The 26,645-nt window shown below is 44.7% G+C and overlaps 1 protein-coding gene across 1 annotated transcript in view; it reads right to left on the reverse strand.

Moving 5' to 3' along the window:
* The window catches only part of SPAG17 (sperm associated antigen 17), a 355,700-nt gene that overhangs the window by 57,181 nt on the left and 271,874 nt on the right, over window positions 1-26,645 (reverse strand). Inside the window, exons 30-36 of the mRNA XM_063445995.1 lie at window positions 20,213-20,354; window positions 15,178-15,332; window positions 9,596-9,817; window positions 9,332-9,477; window positions 5,550-5,680; window positions 4,430-4,557; window positions 3,710-3,892 (exon numbers count right to left, since the gene is read on the reverse strand). Of these exons, the coding sequence (XP_063302065.1) occupies window positions 3,710-3,892; window positions 4,430-4,557; window positions 5,550-5,680; window positions 9,332-9,477; window positions 9,596-9,817; window positions 15,178-15,332; window positions 20,213-20,354 (1,107 nt within the window). The remainder of the gene's footprint in view (window positions 1-3,709; window positions 3,893-4,429; window positions 4,558-5,549; window positions 5,681-9,331; window positions 9,478-9,595; window positions 9,818-15,177; window positions 15,333-20,212; window positions 20,355-26,645) is intronic.

Genomic DNA, 26,645 nt, shown 5'->3' on the forward strand with positions numbered 1-26,645 from the left:
CCATAGATGATTGCATATAACTACCGAACGAGGGGACGTTCGGTAGTTTCCGTACGAACTTATGGAGGTCTGGAGGACTCAGCGGTGTTCGCCTGTTTGCGTATCCGTTTTCAGTTCCATGCGGTTACAGGCAAACACCGCTGTTCGCACACAAGATGGCCGCGAACACGTGCAAAGTCCCGAAATGGCGGCCACCTCTGTATTACACGCGAAATTCGCACGGAACCAGACGAACAGAGGAATGAAACGAATGGATGTGTAAATTGTAATTCCCTTGTTTGTTTCACATCCACCAGAGGTTGGGAGGGATCTGTTACACACTGTGTGTAATTACTGTACAGGAATCAGATAATGTGAAATGTATGGATCAAGCAGTAACAGAGATACCCAGCCGAGGGCCGTAGTAAATAGTAAGGTAAACACTGTGTGTAATTACTGTACAGGAATCAGATAATGTGAAATGCATGGATCAAGCAGTAACAGAGATAACCAGCCGAGGGTCGTAGTAAATAGTAAGGTAAACAAACACTGTGTGTAATTACTGTATAGGAATCAGATAATGTGAAATGCACAGATCAAGCAGTAACAGAGATACCCAGCCGAGGGCCGTAGTAAATAGTAAAGTAAACACTGTGTGTAATTACTGTACAGGAATAAGATAATGTGAAATGCATGGATCAAGCAGTAACAGAGATACCCAGCCGAGGGCCGTAGTAAATAGTAAGGTAAACACTGTGTGTAATTACTGTACAGGAATCGGATAATGTGAAATGTACGGATCAAGCAGTAACAGAGATACCCAGCCGAGGGCCGTAGTAAATAGTAAGGTAAACACTGTGTGTAATTACTGTACAGGAATCAGATAATGTGAAATGTATGGATCAAGCAGTAACAGAGACACCCAGCCGAGGGCCGTAGTAAATAGTAAGGTAAACACTGTGTGTAATTACTGTACAGGAATCAGATAATGTGAAATGCACGGATCAATCAGTAACAGAGATACCCAGCCGAGGGCCGTAGTAAATAGTAAAGTAAACACTGTGTGTAATTATTGTACAGGAATCAGATAATGTGAAATGCATGGATCAAGCAGTAACCGAGATACCCAGCCGAGGGCCGTAGTAAATAGTAAGGTAAACACTGTGTGTAATTACTGTACAGGAATCAGATAATGTGAAATGCACGGATCAAGCAGTAACAGAGATACCCAGCCGAGGGCCGTAGTAAATAGTAAGGTAAACACTGTGTGTAATTACTGTACAGGAATCAGATAATGTTAAATGTATGGACCAAGCAGTAACAGAGATACCCAGCCGAGGATCGTAGTAAATAGTAAGGTAAACACTGTGTGTAATTACTGTACAGGAATCAGATAATGTGAAATGTATGGATCAAGCAGTAACAGAGATACCCAGCCGAGGGCCGTAGTAAATAGTAAGGTAAACACTGTGTGTAATTAATGTACAGGAATCAGATAATGTGAAATGTAAGGACCAAGCAGTAACAGAGATACCCAGCCGAGGGCCGTAGTAAATAGTAAGGTAAACACTGTGTGTAATTACTGTACAGGAATCAGATAATGTTAAATGTATGGATCAAGCAGTAACAGAGATACCCAGCCGAGGGCCGTAGTAAATAGTAAGGTAAACACTGTGTGTAATTACTGTACAGGAATCAGATAATGTTAAATGTATGGATCAAGCAGTAACAGAGATACCCAGCCGAGGGCCGTAGTAAATAGTAAGGTAAACACTGTGTGTAATTAATGTACAGGAATCAGATAATGTGAAATGTATGGACCAAGCAGTAACAGAGATACCCAGCCGAGGGCCGTAGTAAATAGTAAGGTAAACACTGTGTGTAATTACTGTACAGGAATCAGATAATGTGAAATGCACGGATCAAGCAGTAACAGAGATACCCAGCCGAGGGCCGTAGTAAATAGTAAGGTAAACACTGTGTGTAATTACTGTACAGGAATCAGGTAATGTGAAATGCACAGATCAAGCAGTAACAGAGATACCCAGCCGAGGGCTGTAGTAAATAGTAAGGTAAACACTGTGTGTAATTACTGTACAGGAATCAGATAATGTGAAATGTATGGATCAAGCAGTAACAGAGATACCCAGCCGAGGGCCGTAGTAAATAGTAAGGTAAACACTGTGTGTAATTACTGTACAGGAATCAGATAATGTGAAATGTATGGACTAAGCAGTAACAGAGATACCCAGTCGAGGGCCGTAGTAAATAGTAAGGTAAACACTGTGTGTAATTACTGTACATGAATCAGATAATGTGAAATGCACAGATCAAGCAGTAACAGAGATACCCAGCCGAGGGCCGTAGTAAATAGTAAAGTAAACACTGTGTGTAATTACTGTACAGGAATCAGATAATGTGAAATGTATGGATCAAGCAGTAACAGAGATACCCAGCCGAGGGCCGTAGTAAATAGTAAGGTAAACACTGTGTGTAATTACTGTACAGGAATCAGATAATGTGAAATGTATGGACCAAGCAGTAACAGAGATACCCAGCCGAGGGCCGTAGTAAATAGTAAGGTAAACACTGTGTGTAATTACTGTACAGGAATCAGATAATGTGAAATGCACGGATAAAGCAGTAACAGAGATAACCAGCCGAGGGTCGTAGTAAATAGTAAGGTAAACACTGTGTGTAATTACTGTACAGGAATCAGATAATGTGAAATGTATGGACCAAGCAGTAACAGAGATACCCAGCCGAGGGCCGTAGTAAATAGTAAGGTAAACACTGTGTGTAATTACTGTACAGGAATCAGATAATGTGAAATGTATGGACCAAGCAGTAACAGAGATACCCAGCCGAGGGCCGTAGTAAATAGTAAGGTAAACACTGTGTGTAATTACTGTACAGGAATCAGATAATGTGAAATGCATGGATCAAGCAGTAACAGAGATACCCAGCCGAGGGCTGTAGTAAATAGTAAGGTAAACACTGTGTGTAATTACTGTACAGGAATCAGATAATGTGAAATGCACGGATCAAGCAGTAACAGAGATACCCAGCCGAGGGCTGTAGTAAATAGTAAGGTAAACACTGTGTGTAATTACTGTACAGGAATCAGATAATGTGAAATGCATGGATCAAGCAGTAACAGAGATACCCAGCCGAGGGCTGTAGTAAATAGTAAGGTAAACACTGTGTGTAATTACTGTACAGGAATCAGATAATGTGAAATGCACAGATCAAGCAGTAACAGAGATACCCAGCCGAGGGTAGTAAGGGTAGTAAGGTAAACACTGTGTAGGAATCAGATAATGTGAAATGCACGGATCAAGCAGTATTCTATATAATATTTGAAATTAATTTAGAATTCCCAACAACTGACACTTTAGTGAATAGTCCAGTGTGTGTTAATACCATAGCTGATTATGGCCTCAATATAATATTCTTGGATACGCTATTCAAATTACTTAATATTATTGGATCAACTTGTTTTGAATTATTTTTTCAAAATGTTAAAATTTCAAAGATACATCATATAAAAATTATGTAAATATGTATCAAGATATGAAACTATTTTTCAAAATATTAAATCATTTGAAAACATGCAAAAATATTAAAGGATAGGAGTTCTTTCCCCCCATATTGAACTGATGAGCAGGTAATTGCAAGAGCCATTTATTCGGTTGCAATGCATGCTGGGTACAGAGTCCTTTAACCCTACCTTGAGTGACAGTTGCAGTCTCTCTCGCAGTGACTTGCTGATTGATTGGTATAGAAGGAGCTGACGGATCTGGAGGGCTCTAGGGCATTTCTGGACAGGTGGAGGAGGTGTGACCACCTTACTGGAACTAAAACAGAGCCCTTCATAAGATCCAATGCCAAGTGGGGGCCCCGGAGTCTTTCTCTGAAAGCAGACATTTAGTTATTACAGATTTCATTTTACGGTCTCATGTATTAACTGAATGTAATATTTCAGTAAATCTCAGGATTGTCCACATTTTGTTTAATTTCAGTCAAGTAGAACGATTAGATCCTTGTAAGCCAGGCATAACTTACGTATCTGCTAACAAAACACTGAAAGGGCTGCCAATAGTCTGATAGAAAATCACTTTGGAAAAAAAGGATACATTGCATTTTAGTCTCCTGCATATTAAAAATAAAAAGAATGACTGTAATTTGAAGTAAAATGTAATTATATATATATATAGCGAAAGAGTCGGTGGGGAATGTCAGGACTAGAGCTCTGCAACAATTCTTATTTTTTCCAATTCAATAACAAGTTCATTCCTAATTGTTTGTGATATAGTTATTTATTATTGTTTAAGAGAATAAAATAATAAATTAAATTTTATACCCCTTTGTTTTAAATAATGTATAAAATCTCAGCTCATTATAACTCACTGTTTAGTGACCAAACATCACGAGAAATGTGAACAGGTACCTCTCTGGCTGGAAAGTCTTCCCATGTGCGGGAGATAAGATTTGGCGGAGACAGATTCGCTAACTGCTTCTTCAGGATCCACTGTGAGGTATCTGGGAAGGGTTTTAGGACGGTAATGCTCTGCACTCCTGGGACAGAGAAATAAAGGTGGTCACGGCACATACACCTGCTGTATATTACATCGTATACAGTGGGGGGATGTTGGCGCTTTATAAATAACGTTTGTGTTCTCTAATGCCAAGATATATAATTTGGGACATACCTTCATCAAGTCCTCAGTACAGAGTATATTGCCTAATTCAATTAAATGCCCTGCCCGTTGGTTCCAGGCCTGTTGGTGATTCTGTAGCCCTGCCAGTGGGTCCTAGGCTCTGTAGCCCTAGCAGTGAGTATCAGGCCTGTTGGTTGCTCTGTAGCCCTGCCAGTGGGTCCTAGGCTCTGTAGCCCTAGCAGTGAGTATCAGGCCTGTTGGTTGCTCTGTAGCCCTGCCAGTGGGTCCTAGGCTCTGTAGCCCTGTAAGTGGGTCCCATGCTTGTCGGTGGCTCTGTAGCCCTGCCAGTGGGTCTCATGCTTGTCAGTGGCTCTGTAGCCCTGCCAGTGGGTTCCAGGTCTGTTGATGGCCCTGTAGCCCTACCAGTGGGTCCCAGGCCTGATGGTGGCTCTGTAGCCCTGCCAGTGGGTCCCATGCTTGTCGGTGGCTCTGTAACCCTACCTGTGGGTCCCATGCTTGTCGGTGGCTCTGTAGCCCTGCCAGTGGGTCTCAGGCCTGATGGTGGCTCTGTAGCCCTGCCAGTGGGTCCCAGGCCTATTGGTTGCTCTGTAACCGTACCAGTGGGTCCCAGGCCTGTTGGTGACTCTTTAGCCCTGCCAGTGGTTCCCAGACCTGTTGGTGGCTCTGTAGTCCTGCTAGTGGGTCCTAGGCCTGTTGGTGGCTCTTTAGCCATGTCAGTGAGTCCAAGACCTGTCAGTGACTCTGTAGTCCTGTCACTGGGTCTCTGGCCTGTCGGTGACTCTGTAGTCCTGTCAGTAGGTCCCAGGCCTGTTGTTGGCTCTGTAGTCCTGACACTAGCCCTCCATCCTGGTCAGTTACGGGCAGTATAACAGCGATGGGCCTGAATACCTGGTCTCTCCTGGGCAGGCTCTTCTATCACTGCTGTTTTAGAATCACTGTAGCAGGACGCCAAATAATCTTCCACTTCCCGTTTTCGAAGAAGTTCAGTGCCCGAGCCATCAGGGTGAACAATGAAAAACCTAAAATATAAATGAATCACCTTTTACTTGTAGCGGTAAATCCAGCAGGAGTCAAACTGACTCTGCTTTAATCAAATTTGTGAGTCAAGTATTGGCTAAGGATAAAATACTGGCATCACAGTTACAATTAGGAGATCACACATTGCTCTGTGTGAGTCTGTGGGTGTTTGTTTGTCTGTCTTTGCGTGCTGAAGCCCCGGGTGTAGGGTTCTATGGCCCCGGATCTATACAATTGGTGGAAAGGGCAGCAGGATATTAGTCTTTTTATTTTTAATTTTACATCAGACAGCCACTTCACCAGGCGTATATTATAAAATAAAGATCAGTTGTATACTGCTTGACCTAGCAACTTAGGAGGAGGGGGGAGTGGTGCCCCCCACACACTGTCACCCCCCCTTCCCCACACACACACAGTCACACCTCCATACACACATTGTCACCCCCCAAATGCATTCAGCCCTCCCTTCCCCCCCTCCATACACTGTCACCACTCATTTCATCTTGTCACACTAACCTCCCCTCGTCCTGTCAAACTCCCTCCTCCAACCAAGGTAAATTCACCCCAACCCTGTGATACACAGGCCCCAACCATGCCACACTCACCCTGTCACATTAACCCCAGGCGACTGTTGGGAGGAGGTACTGTGGGAACAGCACTTTGCTGAAAACCCTATAAGGTAGGACAGCGGCTATGCCTTAATTGGGTACCAGCAGCATGCTGTTCATGTGTAGAGAGGAGGGGCAGTGGAAATTTAATGCCATATCCCCACCTCTCCGACAGCTAAGGGGTCATTGGGTTTTCCTTTGGTTCAAAGACCAGAAGTTACAGTAGATGATAATCACACATAGCAAGGCTTTGGTTATAAATACATTTTCGTATCTTATTGCTAGCACGAATGACACATTCATTCCCTGCACAAACTCTATTAGTTAACTTTTATGGCTACCAAGACTTCGCAGGGCTCTTATAACAACCTAAAGCTTAAATGTGACTTATACGTCTTTAAACAAAAATGTGCTTATGTCTATCACACGATGCTATTGCTGAAATGTTTTGTCTATGTTGACCTGCTCTGTTGTCGTGACAAGGCAGTCTAATTTGTAATTCCCTGCACAATAAAATACAGAATTAAAAAAAAAAAATTTCGGTTGATATTTCCCTTTTGATAATTACTGACATGAAAACCTGTCTGCAGCTCAGAGATATACCTGAACACTCTGCTGCCCAGCCTTACAGTTAGGTCTGGAAATGTATGGACTCTAAGACATTTTCAGAATTTTGGCTTTGTATGCCACCACAATAGATTTGAAATGAAACACCCGAGATGCAAATGAAGTGCAGACTTTCAGTTTTAATTCAAGAAAAATGTGAACGTTAAGGAAATGCAATCCTTTTCATACACAGTCCCCTTATTTCAGGGGCTGAAATATAATTGGACAAATTAACACAATCATAAATAAAATGTTGAGAATCCTTTGCAGACAATGACTGCTAGAGGTCTGGAACGCATGGACATCACCAAACCATGGGTTTCCTCCTTTGTGATGCTTTGCAGGCCTTTAATGTAACTGTCTTCAGTTGTTGTTTGTTCGTGGATCTTTCTGCCTTAAGTTTTGTCTTTAGCAAGTGGAATGCATGGTAAATCGGGTTGAGATCAGACTCAGCTATTGCAGAATATTACACTTTTTTTCCAAAAAACTCCTGGGTTGCTTTTCAGTATATTTTGGGTCATTGGGTCCCAATAAACTTTGCTGAATTTGGCTGAATCTGAGCAGACAATATTGTGACCGTAGTCACCATCACCAGGAACTTCAGACAGGCTATTTAAGTAGGTCCCTGGACTATTCTAATGTTTTAGTCACCCTGTGTGCAGGGTGTGTGTAAAATATTTAGTGTTAAATGTTTTGTCTGCTTTCCTGTCCTGCTGATGATTGCTAGCAACTAGGTAGATTTGGTTATGGAGTCTATATAGCGCCCTCTGTTCGTGGTAACATAAATATGCCCTACCTGAATAGGAAGGCTTGTTAGTTTGCATATTCAGGTAGCTTTGCATATTGTGAATTCAGCAGGCAGGAGAGATATATTGTGTAGGTTATTGTCTTCCCCACCCCTTTATAACTATGTTATTATGTTATTATAATTTTCTGACATGTTTTGGTTATTTGTATTTTATTGAGTTTGTCACAGCAATGTTAGTTTCTTTTTGAACTGGGTGTTCTATGTGGATTTTTAGGGATCCCAGTAACTGAGTCTTGGGACCTGTTGGCTGGCTGCTCGATCCCTCTAGCCCTGGGATAAATCAAGAGCGCTAGGCCTGAGAGCCACATGTATCTTTGTAAAGGCAATAGCAAACACCTTAAGCAAAGCTGCAGAGGGGGCGACACCTGCCTGAAAGATCGGATGCAGTGGAATAGGCAGAGGGGACAATACCTGCCTAGAAGGTGAGCTACAGCCTGGTCGGGTGGAAAAGCTCCAGAGAGACTCCAGTCAAGCCTCGGCGACTGGGGTAGAAGTGCTCCAGGCTCCCCCCCAATGGCTAGGAAGTGGATTGGACGGAGGTACTCGGTCAGAGAACAGGAGCTCCGTCACAAATATATCCCTATACACTTCAGAATTAATCCGGCTGCTTCTGTCACATCATCAGTAAACACTAGTGATCCAGTGCCATTGGAAGCCATGCAAGCACATGCCACCACACTACCTCCACCATGATTTACAGACGATGAGGTATGCTTCATATCATGAGCCGTTCCAAGCCTTCTCCATACTCCCCCCAACCCCCCATCATTCTGGTAAAGGTGGATCTTAGTTTCATCTGTCCAAAAAATGCTGTCCCAGATGGTTTTTGGCAAGGTCTTATCTGGCCTTTCTATTCTTGAGGCTTATGAATTGTTGGCACCTGGTGGTGAACTCTCTGTATTTGCTCCCGTGAAGTCTTCTCTTTATGGTAGACTTGGATAATGATATGCCTACCTCATCCACAACTGTTTTCCATGGATGTCCAGACCTTTTTGTGTTGCAGACCAGTGCGTTTCTCAGAATGTACCAAACTTAATTTGCCTACTCCTAATGATCCTGCTATCTCTGGTGTTTTGTTTTTTTGCAGCCTATACATTGCCTGTTTTACTTGCATTGAGACCTCCTTTGACTGCGTGTTGTAGGTTCAGAGAAACAGCTTTCAAATGGGAATGCCACACGTGGAATCAACTCCAAACCTTTTACCTGCTTAATTGATGAAGAAATAACAAAGGAACAGCCCACACTTTTCCATGTAACAGTCTTCAGTTATTTGTCCAATCACTTTAGTCCCTTGAAAAAGAGAGGACTACATATTGAAGGGATGCAATTCCTAAACCCTTCCTCCAATTTGGATGTCAATCCCCTCAAATTAAAGCGAGACTACAATTTAAGCCCATATTCATTATTTAACTTTAACTTGAATTAATTAACAGAGGAAATAACAAAACTTGTGTCAGTGTCCAAATATTTCCGGACCTAACTGTATATTTCTGGGTGGAATATGGCAGAGAGGGCTAGATTAAGCCAGGAACCATCATTGGTGCCAGAAGAGAGCCCCCCCCATTAACGGTGCCAGGGTGCAGACTTTAAAACCTGTTGTAGGAATAAAAGTTATCTTTAAAATACTGTACCTGGGGGCATGTAAGTCATATACTTCCACTTTGTGGACCTCCGATCGATTTGGAAAAGTGGTCAGGGCTGATTTCTCCAACTCGTCCTCCCCCTCGTCTGTTTCAGTGCTGCAGAGAACCACAGATGTGCTACCATTCGCCATTACCTAAGAGGGAAATATGGGTGGCAACTCTGACATCCACTACATTGCAAACTTTAACTTCAGTAAAACTCTCACATGTTGGAAACATATCTACTAAAAGATCAGAGCCAGGAACTGTTACCTGGTAGTGATTGCCCTCCGGATCCAAAGCCTCGCAAATAACATCTTGTGTGTGACTCATGGTGTAACTTGCAGGGATCGGATCTTGTGTGTGGCTCGTGGAACTTGCAGGGATCGGATCTTCTTGCTGGGAATGGTTCTGTGTGGAGGAACTGGTCCTTGGAGAATACAGCGCACGTCCGTCCTGGTTAATACTCAGACAACCTGACATTGATGGGTAGACCTGTCCATAACGAAAATGCTCATCACTTACTCAGGGAGATAATGAGTCTGTCTGTCAAGAAACTGCTACTTCTGTACCAAGTCTCCACACTGTGGTCAACTATTAACATCCTGCAGCTCATATAAAAAAGATCCATAATAGGTATCCATTTATAATGATAAACAAGGAAAGAACACAGGGAAATATACTTGGATAAAACACCTGACCTGGCGTATAGTGTAAATATCTCACCTGGAGTATAGGGTAAATACCTCACCTGGAATATAGGGGAATATCTCACCTGGAGTTTAGGGGAATATCCCACCTGGAGTATAGGGAAATATCCCACCTGGAGTATAGGGGGATATCTCACCTGGAGTATAGGGGAATATCCCACCTGGAGTATAGGGGAATATCCCACCTGGGGAATAGGGGAATGTCCCACCTGGAGTATAGGGAAATATCCCACCTGGGGAATAGGGGAATGTCCCACCTGGAGTATAGGGGAATATCCCACCTGGAGTATAGGGGGATATCTCACCTGGAGTATAGGGGGATATCTCACCTGGAGTATAGGGGGATATCTCACCTGGAGTATAGGGGGATATCTCACCTGGAGTATAGGGGGATATCTCACCTAGAGTATAGGGGGATATCTCACCTAGAGTATAGGGGGATATCTCACCTGGAGTATAGGGGGATATCTCACAGGAGTATAGGGGGATATCCCACCTGGAGTATAGGGGGATATCTCACCTGGAGTATAGGGGAATATCCCACCTGGAGTATAGGGGAATATCCCACCTGGAGTATAGGGAAATATCCCACCTGGAGTATAGGGGGATATCTCACCTGGAGTATAGGGAAATATCCCACCTGGGGTATAGGGGAATATCCCACCTGGAGTATAGGGAAATATCCCACCTGGAGTATAGGGGAATATCTCACCTGGAGTATAGGGGGATATCTCACCTGGAGTATAGGGGGATATCTCACCTGGAGTATAGGGGGATATCTCACCTGGAGTATAGGGGGATATCTCACCTGGAGTATAGGGAAATATCCCACCTGGGGTATAGGGGAATATCCCACCTGGAGTATAGGGAAATATCCCACCTGGAGTATAGGGGAATATCTCACCTGGAGTATAGGGGGATATCTCACCTGGAGTATAGGGGGATATCTCACCTGGAGTATAGGGGGATATCTCACCTAGAGTATAGGGAAATATCCCACCTGGAGTATAGGGAATATCCCACCTGGAGTATAGGGGAATATCCCACCTGGAGTATAGGGGAATATCCCACCTGGAGTATAGGGAAATATCCCACCTGGAGTATAGGGGAATATCTCACCTGGAGTATAGGGGAATATCTCACCTGGAGTATAGGGGGATATCTCACCTGGAGTATAGGGAAATATCCCACCTGGAGTATAGGGAAATATCCCACCTGGAGTATAGGGAAATATCCCACCTGGAGTATAGGGAAATATCCCACCTGGAGTATAGGGGAATATCTCACCTGGAGTATAGGGGGATATCTCACCTGGAGTATAGGGGGATATCTCACCTGGAGTATAGGGGGATATCTCACCTGGAGTATAGGGGAATATCCCACCTGGAGTATAGGGGAATATCCCACCTGGAGTATAGGGGGATATCTCACCTGGAGTATAGGGGAATATCCCACCTGGAGTATAGGGGAATATCCCACCTGGAGTATAGGGAAATATCCCACCTGGAGTATAGGGGAATATCTCACCTGGAGTATAGGGGAATATCTCACCTGGAGTATAGGGGGATATCTCACCTGGAGTATAGGGAAATATCCCACCTGGAGTATAGGGAAATATCCCACCTGGAGTATAGGGAAATATCCCACCTGGAGTATAGGGAAATATCCCACCTGGAGTATAGGGGAATATCTCACCTGGAGTATAGGGGGATATCTCACCTGGAGTATAGGGGGATATCTCACCTGGAGTATAGGGGGATATCTCACCTGGAGTATAGGGGAATATCCCACCTGGAGTATAGGGGAATATCCCACCTGGAGTATAGGGGGATATCTCACCTGGAGTATAGGGGAATATCCCACCTGGAGTATAGGGGAATATCCCACCTGGAGTATAGGGGGATATCTCACCTGGAGTATAGGGAAATATCCCACCTGGGGTATAGGGGAATATCCCACCTGGAGTATAGGGAAATATCCCACCTGGAGTATAGGGGAATATCTCACCTGGAGTATAGGGGGATATCTCACCTGGAGTATAGGGGGATATCTCACCTGGAGTATAGGGGGATATCCCACCTGGAGTATAGGGGAATGTCCCACCTGGAGTATAGGGGGATATCTCACCTAGAGTATAGGGGGATATCTCACCTGGAGTATAGGGGGATATCTAACCTGGAGTATAGGGGGATATCTCACAGGAGTATAGGGAAATATCCCACCTGGGGTATAGGGAAATATCCCACCTGGAGTATAGGGAAATATCCCACCTGGGGTATAGGGAAATATCCCACCTGGAGTATAGGGAAATATCCCACCTGGAGTATAGGGAAATATCTCACCTGGAGTATAGGGGAATATCCCACCTGGAGTATAGGGGAATATCTCACCTGGAGTATAGGGGGATATCTCACCTAGAGTATAGGGGGATATCTCACCTGGAGTATAGGGGGATATCTCACCTAGAGTATAGGGGGATCTCTCACCTGGAGTATAGGGGGATATCTCACCTGGAGTATAGGGAAATATCCCACCTGGAGTATAGGGGAATATCTCACCTGGAGTATAGGGGGATATCTCACCTAGAGTATAGGGGGATCTCTCACCTGGAGTATAGGGGGATATCTCACCTGGAGTATAGGGGGATATCTCACCTGGAGTATAGGGGGATATCTCACCTGGTGTATAGGGGGATATCTCACCTAGAGTATAGGGGGATATCTCACCTAGAGTATAGGGGGATATCTCACCTGGAGTATAGGGGGATATCTCACAGGAGTATAGGGAAATATCCCACCTGGGGTATAGGGAAATATCCCACCTGAGGTATAGGGAAATATCCCACCTGGAGTATAGGGAAATATCCCACCTGGAGTATAGGGGAATATCCCACCTGGAGTATAGGGGGATATCTCACCTGGAGTATAGGGGAATATCCCACCTGGAGTATAGGGGAATATCCCACCTGGAGTATAGGGAAATATCCCACCTGGAGTATAGGGGGATATCTCACCTGGAGTATAGGGGGATATCTCACCTGGAGTATAGGGGGATATCTCACCTGGAGTATAGGGGGATATCTCACCTGGAGTATAGGGGGATATCCCACCTGGAGTATAGGGGGATATCTCACCTAGAGTATAGGGGGATATCTCACCTAGAGTATAGGGGGATATCTCACCTGGAGTATAGGGGGATATCTCACAGGAGTATAGGGAAATATCCCACCTGGGGTATAGGGAAATATCCCACCTGAGGTATAGGGAAATATCCCACCTGGAGTATAGGGAAATATCCCACCTGGAGTATAGGGGAATATCCCACCTGGAGTATAGGGGGATATCTCACCTGGAGTATAGGGGAATATCCCACCTGGAGTATAGGGAAATATCCCACCTGGAGTATAGGGAAATATCCCACCTGGAGTATAGGGGGATATCTCACCTGGAGTATAGGGGGATATCTCACCTGGAGTATAGGGGGATATCTCACCTGGAGTATAGGGGGATATCTCACCTGGAGTATAGGGGGATATCCCACCTGGAGTATAGGGGAATGTCCCACCTGGAGTATAGGGGGATATCTCACAGGAGTATAGGGAAATATCCCACCTGGAGTATAGTGAAATATCCCACCTGGGGTATAGGGAAATATCCCACCTGGAGTATAGGGAAATATCCCACCTGGAGTATAGGGAAATATCTCACCTGGAGTATAGGGAAATATCTCACCTGGAGTATAGGGATATATCTCACCTGGAGTATAGGGAAATATCTCACCTGGAGTATAGGGAAATATCCCACCTGGAGTATAGGGAAATATCCCACCTGGAGTATAGGGACATATCTCACCTGGAGTATAGTGAAATATCCCACCTGGGGTATAGGGAAATATCCCACCTGGAGTATAGGGAAATATCCCACCTGGAGTATAGGGAAATATCTCACCTGGAGTATAGGGAAATATCTCACCTGGAGTATAGGGATATATCTCACCTGGAGTATAGGGAAATATCTCACCTGGAGTATAGGGAAATATCCCACCTGGAGTATAGGGAATATCCCACCTGGAGTATAGGGGAATGTCCCACCTGGAGTATAGGGGGATATCTCACATGGAGTATAGGGGGATATCTCACCTGGAGTATAGGGGGATATCTCACCTGGAGTATAGGGGGATATCTCACCTAGAGTATAGGGGGATATCTCACCTGGAGTATAGGGGGATATCTCACAGGAGTATAGGGAAATATCCCACCTGGGGTATAGGGAAATATCCCACCTGAGGTATAGGGAAATATCCCACCTGGAGTATAGGGGAATATCTCACCTGGAGTATAGGGGGATATCCCACCTGGAGTATAGGGGAATATCCCACCTGGAGTATAGGGAAATATCCCACCTGGAGTATAGGGAAATATCCCACCTGGAGTATAGGGGAATGTCCCACCTGGAGTATAGGGGAATATCCCACCTGGAGTATAGGGGAATATCCCACCTGGAGTATAGGGGAATATCTCACCCGGAGTATAGGGAAATATCCCACCTGGGGTATAGGGAAATATCCCACCTGGAGTATAGGGAAATATCCCACCTGGAGTATAGGGACATATCTCACCTGGAGTATAGGGGAATGTCCCACCTGGAGTATAGGGAAATATCCAACCTGGAGTATAGGGAAATATCCCACCTGGGGTATAGGGAAATATCCCACCTTTGGTATAGGGAAATATCCCACCTGGAGTATAGGGAAATATCCCACCTGGAGTATAGGGAAATATCCCACCTGGGGTATAGGGAAATATCCCACCTGGGGTATAGGGAAATATCCCACCTGGAGTATAGGGAAATATCCCACCTGGGGTATAGGGAAATATCCCACCTGGAGTATAGGGAAATATCCCACCTGGAGTATAGGGGAATATCCCACCTGGAGTATAGGGGAATATCCCACCTGGAGTATAGGGGAATATCCCACCTGGAGTATAGTGGAATATCCCACCTGGAGTATAGTGGAATATCCCACCTGGAGTACAGGGAAATATCCCACCTGGAGTATAGGGGAATATCCAACCTAGAGTATAGGGAAATATCCAACCTGGAGTAAATGGTAATATCTCACCTGGATTATAGGGAAACATCTCACCTGATATGTTCCTTGTGGTTTTGCACAGATTTCTGTGCCATCTCCGAATACAGCATTGCAGACGTTTGACTCGCAGTTCAGAATAATGGTGGCAAAGCCCTCACTTTCCACACGCACAAACTTGGTTCTCTTTGGAATGGTATGAGGGATTTCACCTACAAAATAAATCATAATTATCATTTGAGACAGAGTTAGTAAATGCTGCCTGGATGCAACTATTGAATAGTGTCTGTGATGGACCTGGTGTATAGTGTCTGTGATGGACCTGGTGTATAGTGTCTGTGATGGACCTGGTGTATAGTGTCTGGGATGTACCTTGTGTCTGGAATGTACCTTGTGTCTGGAATGGAGTTAGAGAATTGTGTCTAAATGCTACTAAATACTGTATGGGATGGAACTAGTGTATAGTGTCTGACTGAACCTACTAAATACTGTATGGGATGGAACTAGTGTATAGTGTCTGGCTGAACCTACTAAATACTGTATGGGATGGAACTAGTGTTCTATCTGTCTAGACAGAGCTATTGAATAGTCCAAAAATGGAGCTAGTGAATGGTGTCTGGAATGGAACTAATGAGTTGTGTCTGGGATCATCCTACTGAATGCCGTCTGAATGGGATTAGTGAATAGTGTCTAGGATGGAGCTAGTGAATAGTGTCTGGATGGACCTAGTGAATGGTCTTTAGATGGAGCTTGTGAATAGTGACTAATGACCTAATCTCCGCTAAATCCAAAGGTCACTACTCCATATTAATTCTCTAATTCTCCTTGACCTCTCTGCTGCCTTTGACACAGTTGGTCATTCTCTTCTCCTTCAAACTCTTCAATCACTCGGTCTCTGTGACTCTGTCCTCTCTTGGTTTTCCTCCTATCTCTCCCAACGCTCATTTAGTGTCTCCTTTTCCAAGGATACCTCCTCCCCTCGCCCTGTCTCGGTTGGAGTTCCCCAAGGCTCTGTCCTTGGTCCCCTTCTATTTTCTCTTTATACTGCCTCTCTTGGAAAACTTATTGCCTCTTTTGGATTCAACTACCACCTGTACGCTGATGACACTCAGATATACCTCTCCTCACCGGACCTCTCCCCGGCCGTCCTGCAACGTGTCACTGCTTGCCTCTCTTCCATCTCTGACTGGATGTCGTCACGCTTTCTCAAACTTAACCTCTCTAAAACTGAACTCCTTGTCTTTCCTCCTCCTAATACTGATCCTCCTCTCTCACTCTCCCTTCAAGTCAGTGATATCCACATAAGTCCATCCCTACAAGCGCGCTGTCTTGGCGTCATACTTGACTCTGGTCTCACCTTTGAGTCTCACATCCAGTTTGTTGCCAAGTCCTGTAGGTTCCAACTCAAAAACATAGCCCGCATCCGCCCCTTTCTTACGCAAGATGCTACCAAGGAGCTTGTCCATGCTCTAGTAATTTCCCGCATGGATTACTGTAACCCTCTCCTGATTGGTCTCCCCAAAAGCCGTACTGCCCCGCTACAGTCTGTAATGAATGCTGCAGCTAGACTGATTTTCCTATCCAGTCGGTCCTCTCACACCTCGCCCCTCTGCCAGTCCTTACATTGGCTCCCTGTATCCTATAGGAGTCAATTCAAAGTGCTAACCCATACATTTAAAGCACTGAACAATTCCAGCCCCTCTTATATCTCTTCACTGATCCAGAGGTATGCCCCTCCTCGTACCCTCCGCTCTGCCCGCGACCACCTCCTGACCGCTGCTCGCACCCGTACGGCCAACTCACGCTTGCAGGACTTCTCACGGGCGGCTCCTCTCCTATGGAATAACTTGCCTACTGCCATCAGACACTCCCCTAGTCTTCAATCATTTAAGAAGGGCCTTAAATCCCATCTCTTCAGGAAAGCGTATGGCCTCCCAGAGTAATCTCTCCCTTACATACCTGTCGCTTGCTCTCCTATGGGATAGTGCTTTGCTCTGCTTCACTCCTACTTGATATTTCCTATCCTAATGTTTCTAATACCCCACCTCCTATAGACTGTAAGCTCATTTGAGCAGGGTCCTCTTCAACCTATTATTCCTGTCAGTTTTCTTGTAATTGTCTTATTTATTGTTACATCCCCCCCTCTCAAAATATTGTAAAGCGCTACGGAATCTGTTGGCGCTATATAAATGGCAATAATAATAATAATAATAATAGTGTCTAAAAAGAACTAGTGCATAATCCATAAATTGACTTAGTGAATGGTGTTTGGATGGAACTAATGAATAGTGTCTGGCATGGACTTTGTCCATAGTGTTTGGATTAGTATTATTATTATTATTATTATTGCCATTTATATAGCGCCAACAGATTCCGTAGCGCTTTACAATATTTTGAGAGGGGGGATGTAACAATAAATAAGACAATTACAAGAAAACTTACAGGAACAATAGGTTGAAGAGGACCCTGCTCAAATGAGCTTACAGTCTATAGGAGGTGGGGTATTAGAAACATTAGGATAGGAAATATCAAGTAGGAGTGAAGCAGAGCTGGAGGAGAGAGCAAAGCACTATCCCATAGGAGAGCAAGAGACAGGTATGTAAGGGAGAGATTACTCTGGGAGGCCATACGCTTTCCTGAAGAGATGGGTTTTAAGGCCCTTCTTAAATGATTGAAGACTAGGGGAGAGTCTGATGGCAGTAGGCAATCAGAACTCTCTGCCTCTGACATTAAGACTTGAGAATGATCTACTGAAATTCCGCCGGAGCTTAAAAACAGTTTTATTTGCTCAGGCGTATGGGATGACATGAAATGTTTAACTTGGTTCAAATGCATGTGATTATAATGCTGTGGTTTTGCTGGATATTGTTTTGTCTGTTTTTATTGCTGGTATGCGCATCGAGACCCTATGGGTAATAAGACTGCGTTTTCTTAAGAATTTTTAATAAATAAATAAATAATAAAAGTTATTCCAAAGGAGAGGAGCCGCCCGTGAGAGGTCCTGCAAGCGCGAGTTGGCCGTACGGGTGCGAGCAGCGGTCAGGAGGTGGTCGCGGGCAGAGCGGAGGGTACGAGGAGGGGCATATCTCTGGATCAGTGAAGAGATATAAGAGGGGCTGGAATTGTTCAGTGCTTTAAATGTATGGGTTGGCACTTTGAATTGACTCCTATAGGATACAGGGAGCCAATGTAAGGACTGACAGAGGGGCGAGGTGTGAGAGGACCGACTGGATAGGAAAATCAGTCTAGCTGCAGCATTCATTACAGACTGTAGCGGGGCAGTACGGCTTTTGGGGAGACCAATCAGGAGAGGGTTACAGTAATCCATGCGGGAAATTACTAGAGCATGGACAAGCTCCTTGGTAGCATCTTGCGTAAGAAAGGGGCGGATGCGGGCTATGTTTTTGAGGTGGAACCTACAGGACTTGGCAACAAACTGGATGTGAGACTCAAAGGTGAGACCAGAGTCAAGTATGACGCCAAGACAGCGCGCTTGTAGGGATGGACTTATGTGGATATCACTGACTTGAAGGGAGAGTGAGAGAGGAGGATCAGTATTAGGAGGAGGAAAGACAAGGAGTTCAGTTTTAGAGAGGTTAAGTTTGAGAAAGCGTGACGACATCCAGTCAGAGATGGAAGAGAGGCAAGCAGTGACACGTTGCAGGACGGCCGGGGAGAGGTCCGGTGAGGAGAGGTATATCTGAGTGTCATCAGCGTACAGGTGGTAGTTGAATCCAAAAGAGGCAATAAGTTTTCCAAGAGAGGCAGTGTAAAGAGAAAAAAGAAGGGGACCAAGGACAGAGCCTTGGGGAACTCCAACCGAGACAGGGCGAGGGGAGGAGGTATCCTTGGAAAAGGAGACACTAAATGAGCGTTGGGAGAGATAGGAGGAAGAGTTTGAAGGAGGAGACTGTGTCAACTGTGTCAACTGTGTCAAAGGCAGCAGAGAGGTCAAGGAGAATTAATATGGAGTAGTGACCTTTGGATTTTAGCGGAGATTAGGTCATTAGTCACTTTGATAAGAGCGGTCTCAGTAGAGTGGAGAGGGCGGAAGCCAGACTGAAGAGGGTCAAGGAGAGAGTTGGAATTAAGGAAGTCAGACACACGGGTAAAGACAAGTCTTTCCAAAAGCTTTGATGAGTAAGGGAGCAGGGATATGGGACGATAGTTAGAGGGGGAGGACGGGTCAAGAGATGTTTTTTTCAGGATAGGTATTACAGTGGCATGTTTAAGGTCAGCAGGAACAGTGCCAGAAGAGAGAGAGCAGTTAAAGATGTGTGTTAGGATAGGCACAAGACAACTAGTGATGTCTGAATGGAGTTTGTGAAGGAGATAGCGAATGGTGTCTGAATGGAGTTTGGGAAGGAGCTAGCGAATGGTATCTGAATATAACTAAATGGACTTGGTGAATAGTATTTGGTTGGAACTAGCGAATGGTTTGTAAATGGGATTAGTGAATGGTGTGTGAAAGGAGGTTGGGATGGAGCTAGTGAATGGTCTGTAGATGAGGTTTGTGAATAGTGTTTGGATGGAACTAGTGAATGATCTGTAGATGGGGTTTGTGAATGGTGTGTGAATGGAGTTTAGGATGGAGCTAGTGAATGGCCTGTAGATGGGGTTTGTGAATAGTGTTTGGATGGAACTAGTGAATGGTCTGTAAATGGGGTTTGTGAATAGTGTTTGGATGGAACTAGTGAATGGTCTGTAAATGGGGTTTGTGAATAGTGTTTGGATGGAACTAGTGAATGGTCTCTAGATGGGGTTTGTGAATGCAGTTTAGGATGGAGCTAGTGAATGGTCTGTAAATGGGGTTTGTGAATAGTGTTTGGATGGAACTAGTGAATAGTCTGTAGATGGGGGTTTGTGAATGGTGTGTGAATGGAGCTTAGGATGGAGCTAGTGAATAGTGTGTAGATGGGGTTTGTGAATAGTGTTTGGATGGAACTAGTACATGGTCTGTAGATGGGGTTTGTGAATGGTGTGTGAATGGAGCATGGGATAAAGCTAGCAAATGGACGGTTGACAAAACTAGAGAACGGTATTTAAGAGGTTAAGGAGCTATTTTGCTAGTCAAACCAGTATTAAGTAATACCAGTTTCCTCGTGGTCTCCAGAAAGTGGGATCTCCACGTCTTGGTAGAAGGTGGTTATCCTGGTTCCATCAGCATGTTCCACTATAAAAGTACCATCATTTTCCTGGACAGTGACCACTTGATCTTCCCTAGTGGTCATAACCTGTGGTGGTAAATTGGTGCTTTAAGGATTTTACAGAGAAAATACATTTCAACAGACATAGATTAGCTTGTAATAAACTAACATAATGAAAATCAACAGAAATACAGTATATTAACTTATTTAAAGATATATATTAAAATGAACGAAACCTGGGGGCGGGACCTGTCCGCTGAATGAGTAGGACGCGGGTTGAGAGAGCTCCTCAACCTCACCATCTTTTTAAGCCTAAAATAAGAAAAGTCTGCCTATTAAATCCTGCTACCACTGGCTTATATCTACCTGGGAGTGCCTGGTTAAGCCCTTGGCTTGAAAACACGATGACTGACTGTACCCTCAGAGATGAGGGCTTTCTGCGGCCTACAATTGTCTTCTGGGCGGGAGACGTGGCCGATCTCCCATCCTCAGTGCGACCTGCCGATGGCTTCGGTCCCGCTTTGCCCCCCTCTGGGCGGGTGGGGGTTATCCCGGTCCCCGCTGGGCCTCACATCAGGGTCCCCCCAGTTTATGGCGAGCTGCCCCTACGACAAGCCCAGAGTGCCGAACGGCGGAAAACAAGATTGCGGACAAACCTGCGCCCATAATGCAGAGCCACAAAGAAGCTAGACTGGAGGCAGCTTTCAACCACTTTTGGGCTACCTTAATGGAGCGGACAAAGCTGGCGTCTTCTGCAAACACACCAAGGGTGAGAGAGCAGACGCATGGCGGGACAAAGCCTGTGAGACCCCCCCAGAGGTAACCTGACCACAAGGGCAGCAGACCTTTTTATTCTATGCCTTCCTGGGCTTTGGGCTACCAGGGGAACACCCCCAGCGCACCAGATACACATGTGGAGGAGAACGAAACGCCGACTTCTACACAAGCACAGTATAGCCTTCCGCAAACTCCCAGACGGGACGAATTTCCAAGTTCGTTGCAACGTGGTGAAGGCTCTGGAACAGGCTTGGGGCGTGGGGAGTACCTCACCTCTGAACCGTAGCGAGGCACACTACAGCGGCCAACACATAGAAATGGACAATCAAAAGAAAGATGGTGAGAGCACTTCAAATAAATAGAATTAATATTACCCAAATTGGAGTCAATCTCTGCAAATAAACATAAATAGAGAAGACATAGGGTAATAAAGTTTAAACTGTAAACTTAAAAGAAATGTGTTGGTCTCACTCACATAGATGGAGCCACTTTAAAAGCTGGCTCAAACATGCCTTGAATAAATCACATGTGGACTTCAGCTGGGTACTTCCCAAAATTGTGTCCGATGTACCTCCATAACGCAGGTTAGGGGGTTACAAAACTTTTATTCTCCAATAACAGGAAATAGATTAAAAACAGCAAAGTCCAAGGAAAGTCCCATAAACAGTAAGGCCAACACGCACATGGCAGATGGGTGCCCAGTCTTGGTGTTGGCTGACTCTCTGATTTTGGGAGCTGGCTGCCACCTGACTTGTGCGAAAGTACACCCAGTGGCACACAAGCAACAAAAGTCATTTTGTTTTAACACTTTTTATGATACCCATTTATTCTTCCAAGCTGTTGAACCCTCATACAGTGCTCCTGTTAACGTTCTTATTGCATAATAGTTCAATGTGCCTTGCTCTTAGACGCAATAGACACCAGGCACGTTTATAAGCTATGGTTAGCTATATCTAATGTGTGCTCTGCCGATACAGCACTCATTCTAGCAAATGTAAGTTAAGCCTGTTTCTCTTGTCATACAATATTTTATTTCATAAAAATGTGCAGTATTATAAAATGCCTAAAAAAAAGAAATGAACGGAGCCTCATATTTTTGGACTTGTCAATCAAACCTGATGTAATCCTTCAATCAAATGTCTGATTGTTATAGCCCCTCTGTGTGTCTCATTCTCCCCCCAGCCCCTCTGTGTGTCTCATTCTCACACCAGCCACTCTGTGTGTCTCATTCTCCCACCAGCCCATCTGTGTGTCTCATCCTCCCACCAGCCCCTCTGTGTGTCTCATCCTCCCACCAGCCCCTATGTGTGTCTGTTTGTTCACCCCAGCCCCTCTGTGTGTCTCATTCTCCCACCAGCCCCTCTGTGTGTGTGTTTGTTCACCCCAGCTCCTCTGTGTGTCTTTGCCATTCCAGCCCTCTGTGTATCTTTTTGTTAAGCTATTTCAATTGATTTTGTTTGATTTGTTCATTGCAAACAGCTGGAAGTCTGTACATTTTGGCAAATGGGGGTTGAATAAGTTTGCTTACAACTGTAAATCTCCATGTTTTCTATAGGAAAAGCATGTTAGCTATATTGTATTACATTAAATCCATAAAACACATTTCAAAGGAACTGAAAATGCCAGACATATTATATAAAAACATTATGCTATGTGTAAAGTGCATGTGTTAAATGAACACTTCCCAAGCGTGCCATAAATATGTGTCTGGGCATCTCTTCTGAATCCTTACCTTGTTGGTAAACTCATGACGCGGGTATCACCCACACAGAGAAGGGTACTAGACAACTAAAACTGGGACACAGAATAGCTGTGGAGGACTACAGTATTTTTAGTCCCTATTTCCCTTACCCCCCTCCCCTCCCCCCCCTTTTTTTTCCCTTTTCATCTATATCCCCCGTTCCCTCTTGCCTCCGCCCCCTCTTTCCTCTCTTTCCCCTTGCTGTACAAGGGAACCTCATAATTACAAAAACCTCGCTGGAATTCAGGGATACTAATCACTGTATATGCATATTCCAATATGTCACCCTTCCATTACTCATGTTACTTATGTACTGTAATAACTGACACAGCTGTTATGTGAAGTGGGCTTCTGCGTAAGCCTAAAAGTTGTTTATTGCACTCCCTTTCCTGCCGAGTGAAAAAATAAAGAATTAAAAAAAAAAAAAAATATGTGTCTGGCATAGCACCCAGTTTAATACACTATATATAGTGTCACTATCTCCTGCCAAGGCCAATCACAGGGTATGCATGTTCACAGTGAGCATTTCTTTCTGGTGACACTGCGTGTGTTTCTGTGTTTTACCAGTGAGGGGCTAATCTGAGTGGACGGTATTTGTTTAAGTAGCTGTTATTGTAAGTTTTCAGTTACAATTATCAACTAGGGTGGAAACCAATCAGTAATTAGTAATGTACCCCAGCTATTTGCCAAAAACTTTCAAAAGGAGCCATAAGTATGTAAAATCCAGAGTTTGGTGAACAGAGGTAGCAGGATAAGGTAGTGAGGACCAGTAGGAATGTGTGAAGATATTTTGGAGTATCCCTTTGACTAAACCCCCCTTCCTCGAGCCATTGCTAAAGACTTAAAGAGACACTCTAGTCAACCAGACCACTTAATTTCATTGGTCTGGGTGCAGTATCCCTATCCCAATTAGTCCTTAGAAAAACTGCAAAAGTTACATTGCAGGACTAAGTCAATTAGACAGCCACTAGAGGCACTTCCTGATGGATAGGCCACTTTTGGTTGCAAGGGGGCGTGATGGAGACGGGGACCAGAGGGCTTTACTATAGAGTCCCTTTAGCTGTCTAGTAATCCATACCAACAGTGGTCTTCTCACTCCCTCACTTGGCTCTGCAGTGATATTTTAGCTCTGCGAAATATGTTGGCGCTTTATAAATGCCACTAATAATAATATTTACATGGAGAGGTCTGTTATATCAATAGCAGAAATCTTCATTGCAGTCACATTATCTCCCCATGTGTAGAATGGGTTGGTGAGACTGCCATATGTATTTATTGCTGATCAATGGAACGATTACTATGTTTCTCTAGCGCCGTTGCACGTCCTAACGTAGCCATGTGAAGTAGGGTCTCCTTACTCTACGGAGAACAAATACCCTCCGAGACAGTTTCAGTACCTGAAGTTAAGTGCCCAATCCTGGGTCTCAGCCTGCTGGGCAATGGCTTTGCAGAACCTGCAAAATCTCTGATCGGGTGTGCTTGTATCAACTCTACTTACATTCACCTACAGCAATGTCCCCTTGTGGCAAAACCAACCTCGCCACTGGGCCCTGGAGAAGCCTGTTTGCTAGCCTCCTACCTGCTGACTATGGCCCCTGGGTTATTTGGGGCATATTGTACTTTATATTGCTGCTGCTGGCCCTTTTAAAATCATCGGTGGACATATTGGGACTTTTGGGACTACTGTCCCTTTAAGACTGTGGAGCGTATTACAGTATACTGCCTTTAATATTACATATGTTATAATGTGTTCAGTTAACCTGGGTTATATGTATGCAGCATTCATCTGATTGTTCGGTAGAATCACTCCATTCATTATACTGAGTGAAACTACCGAACAACCAGACCACCCAGGAATAAGTATGCCTCCAATTACCGTTTGCAACAATGTTGCAAACGGGTAATTGGCAATCAGTGTAATGTATTCTTTGTCCTCTGGGTGGCCGCCATTCGGGAAACGAACACGTGGCGGCGGCCATCTTAAACTCCCGAACAGCGGTGTTTTGCCGTCGAGTGTCTGGAACTAAAATCGGACACTCGACTAGGCAAACACCGCTGCGACCTCCATACTTCCAGAAGTTCGTATGGGAACTACCGAACGGCCCGCCGTTCGGTAGAAAGAACCCCACGAACTAGGGGATTCATTCGAATCCCCCTTAGGCTCCATAACCCAGGCAATTCGTCTGTTTTCATTCCCTTGTCTGTGACCGACCGCAGGGCCAAAATGCATGGAACTGTTTTTGGATACTTTACCCATGCGGTCGGTCAAATCTTTGGAACCCTTTATCTCCCGAACCGTTTATCCGAATGACCTGATTTTTGGATATGTTGTCCCCCTGAATAAGGGCTATCCAGTGATGCTGAATTTAAAGGTGTACCCCCTGTTTTTGGAGTACATCCAGAACTTGGCTAAAAATGTGTACCGTATAATTGGGTTTACTGTTATCTGAGGGGAGGGGATGTGTGGGTTGAACCATGTATGTGATTGGTTATTTTATGCCTTCCCCTGGGTGTGGCCTGTAAGTGTACAAGTGTAATAAAAGCCAGGCTGGATGAGCCAGTCCAGAGTTCCTGTTTTACCCTCAAAGTGAAGTGTCGTCTCATTATTGGGGGAAGGATTTATTGCATGCTGTTCCAGTTTGACTGCTAGGATTGAAAACCTATTCGTATGGTTCCTATTCAACTGTCTACAGCATTCAGAGGCATGAGAGGATTTATATGCTTCTCAGATTCGGTGATTGTGGTGTCTGCCAGAGTGCTTGGAGTCCTCAGGAAACGCTAGGAGCATCCTTTAACGGAGGTACCCAGTCGGGGTGCCAGGCGATCCGTTACACCCCTGAACCTGCAGCCCATTACAGGTTTAGGTATAAAGATGTACATGTGCAGTGATACGCTTTATGACATGCCAGCATGCTGGGGCAACATTAATTAGCTCTGACACTGACTGGGTGAATAAAGTTCTGGACATTTTCTCAAACATGCACCAAAAACCATGCAATAAAGAAATCTTGTCACATCTATTTTCCTGAGAAATAGCCAGCAAATCAATATACTAGATAGCGTAAGACCCCTAAATCCCCATCCGTGACACAGTATCACCGTTTAAATTCCTATCCAAGATAGAGACAGACCCTCCAATTCCCTATCCAAGATAGAGACAGACCCTCCAATTCCCAATCCCAGATAGAGACAGACCCTCTATTTCCCAATCCCAGATAGAGACAGACCCTCTATTTCCCAATCCCAGATAGAGACAGACTCTCTATTTCCCAATCCCAGATAGAGACAGACCCTCTATTTCCCTATCCCAGATAGAGACAGACCCTCCAATTCCCAATCCCAGATAGAGACAGACCCTCTATTTCCCAATCCCAGATAGAGACAGACTCTCTATTTCCCAATCCCAGATAGAGACAGACCCTCTATTTCCCAATCCCAGATAGAGACAGACCCTCTATTTCCCAATCCCAGATAGAGACAGACTCTCTATTTCCCAATCCCAGATAGAGACAGACCCTCTATTTCCCTATCCCAGATAGAGACAGACCCTCTATTTCCCAATCCCAGATAGAGACAGACCCTCTATTTCCCAATCCCAGATAGAGACAGACTCTCTATTTCCCAATCCCAGATAGAGACAGACCCTCTATTTCCCTATCCCAGATAGAGACAGACCCTCTATTTCCCAATCCCAGATAGAGACAGACCCTCCAATTCCCAATCCCAGATAGAGACAGACCCTCTATTTCCCTATCCCAGATAGAGACAGACCCTCTATTTCCCTATCCCAGATAGAGACAGACCCTCTATTTCCCTATCCCAGATAGAGACAGACCCTCTATTTCCCTATCCCAGATAGA

This window comes from Pelobates fuscus, chromosome 1 (genome assembly GCF_036172605.1).
Source record: "Pelobates fuscus isolate aPelFus1 chromosome 1, aPelFus1.pri, whole genome shotgun sequence".
Taxonomy (NCBI): domain Eukaryota; kingdom Metazoa; phylum Chordata; class Amphibia; order Anura; family Pelobatidae; genus Pelobates; species Pelobates fuscus.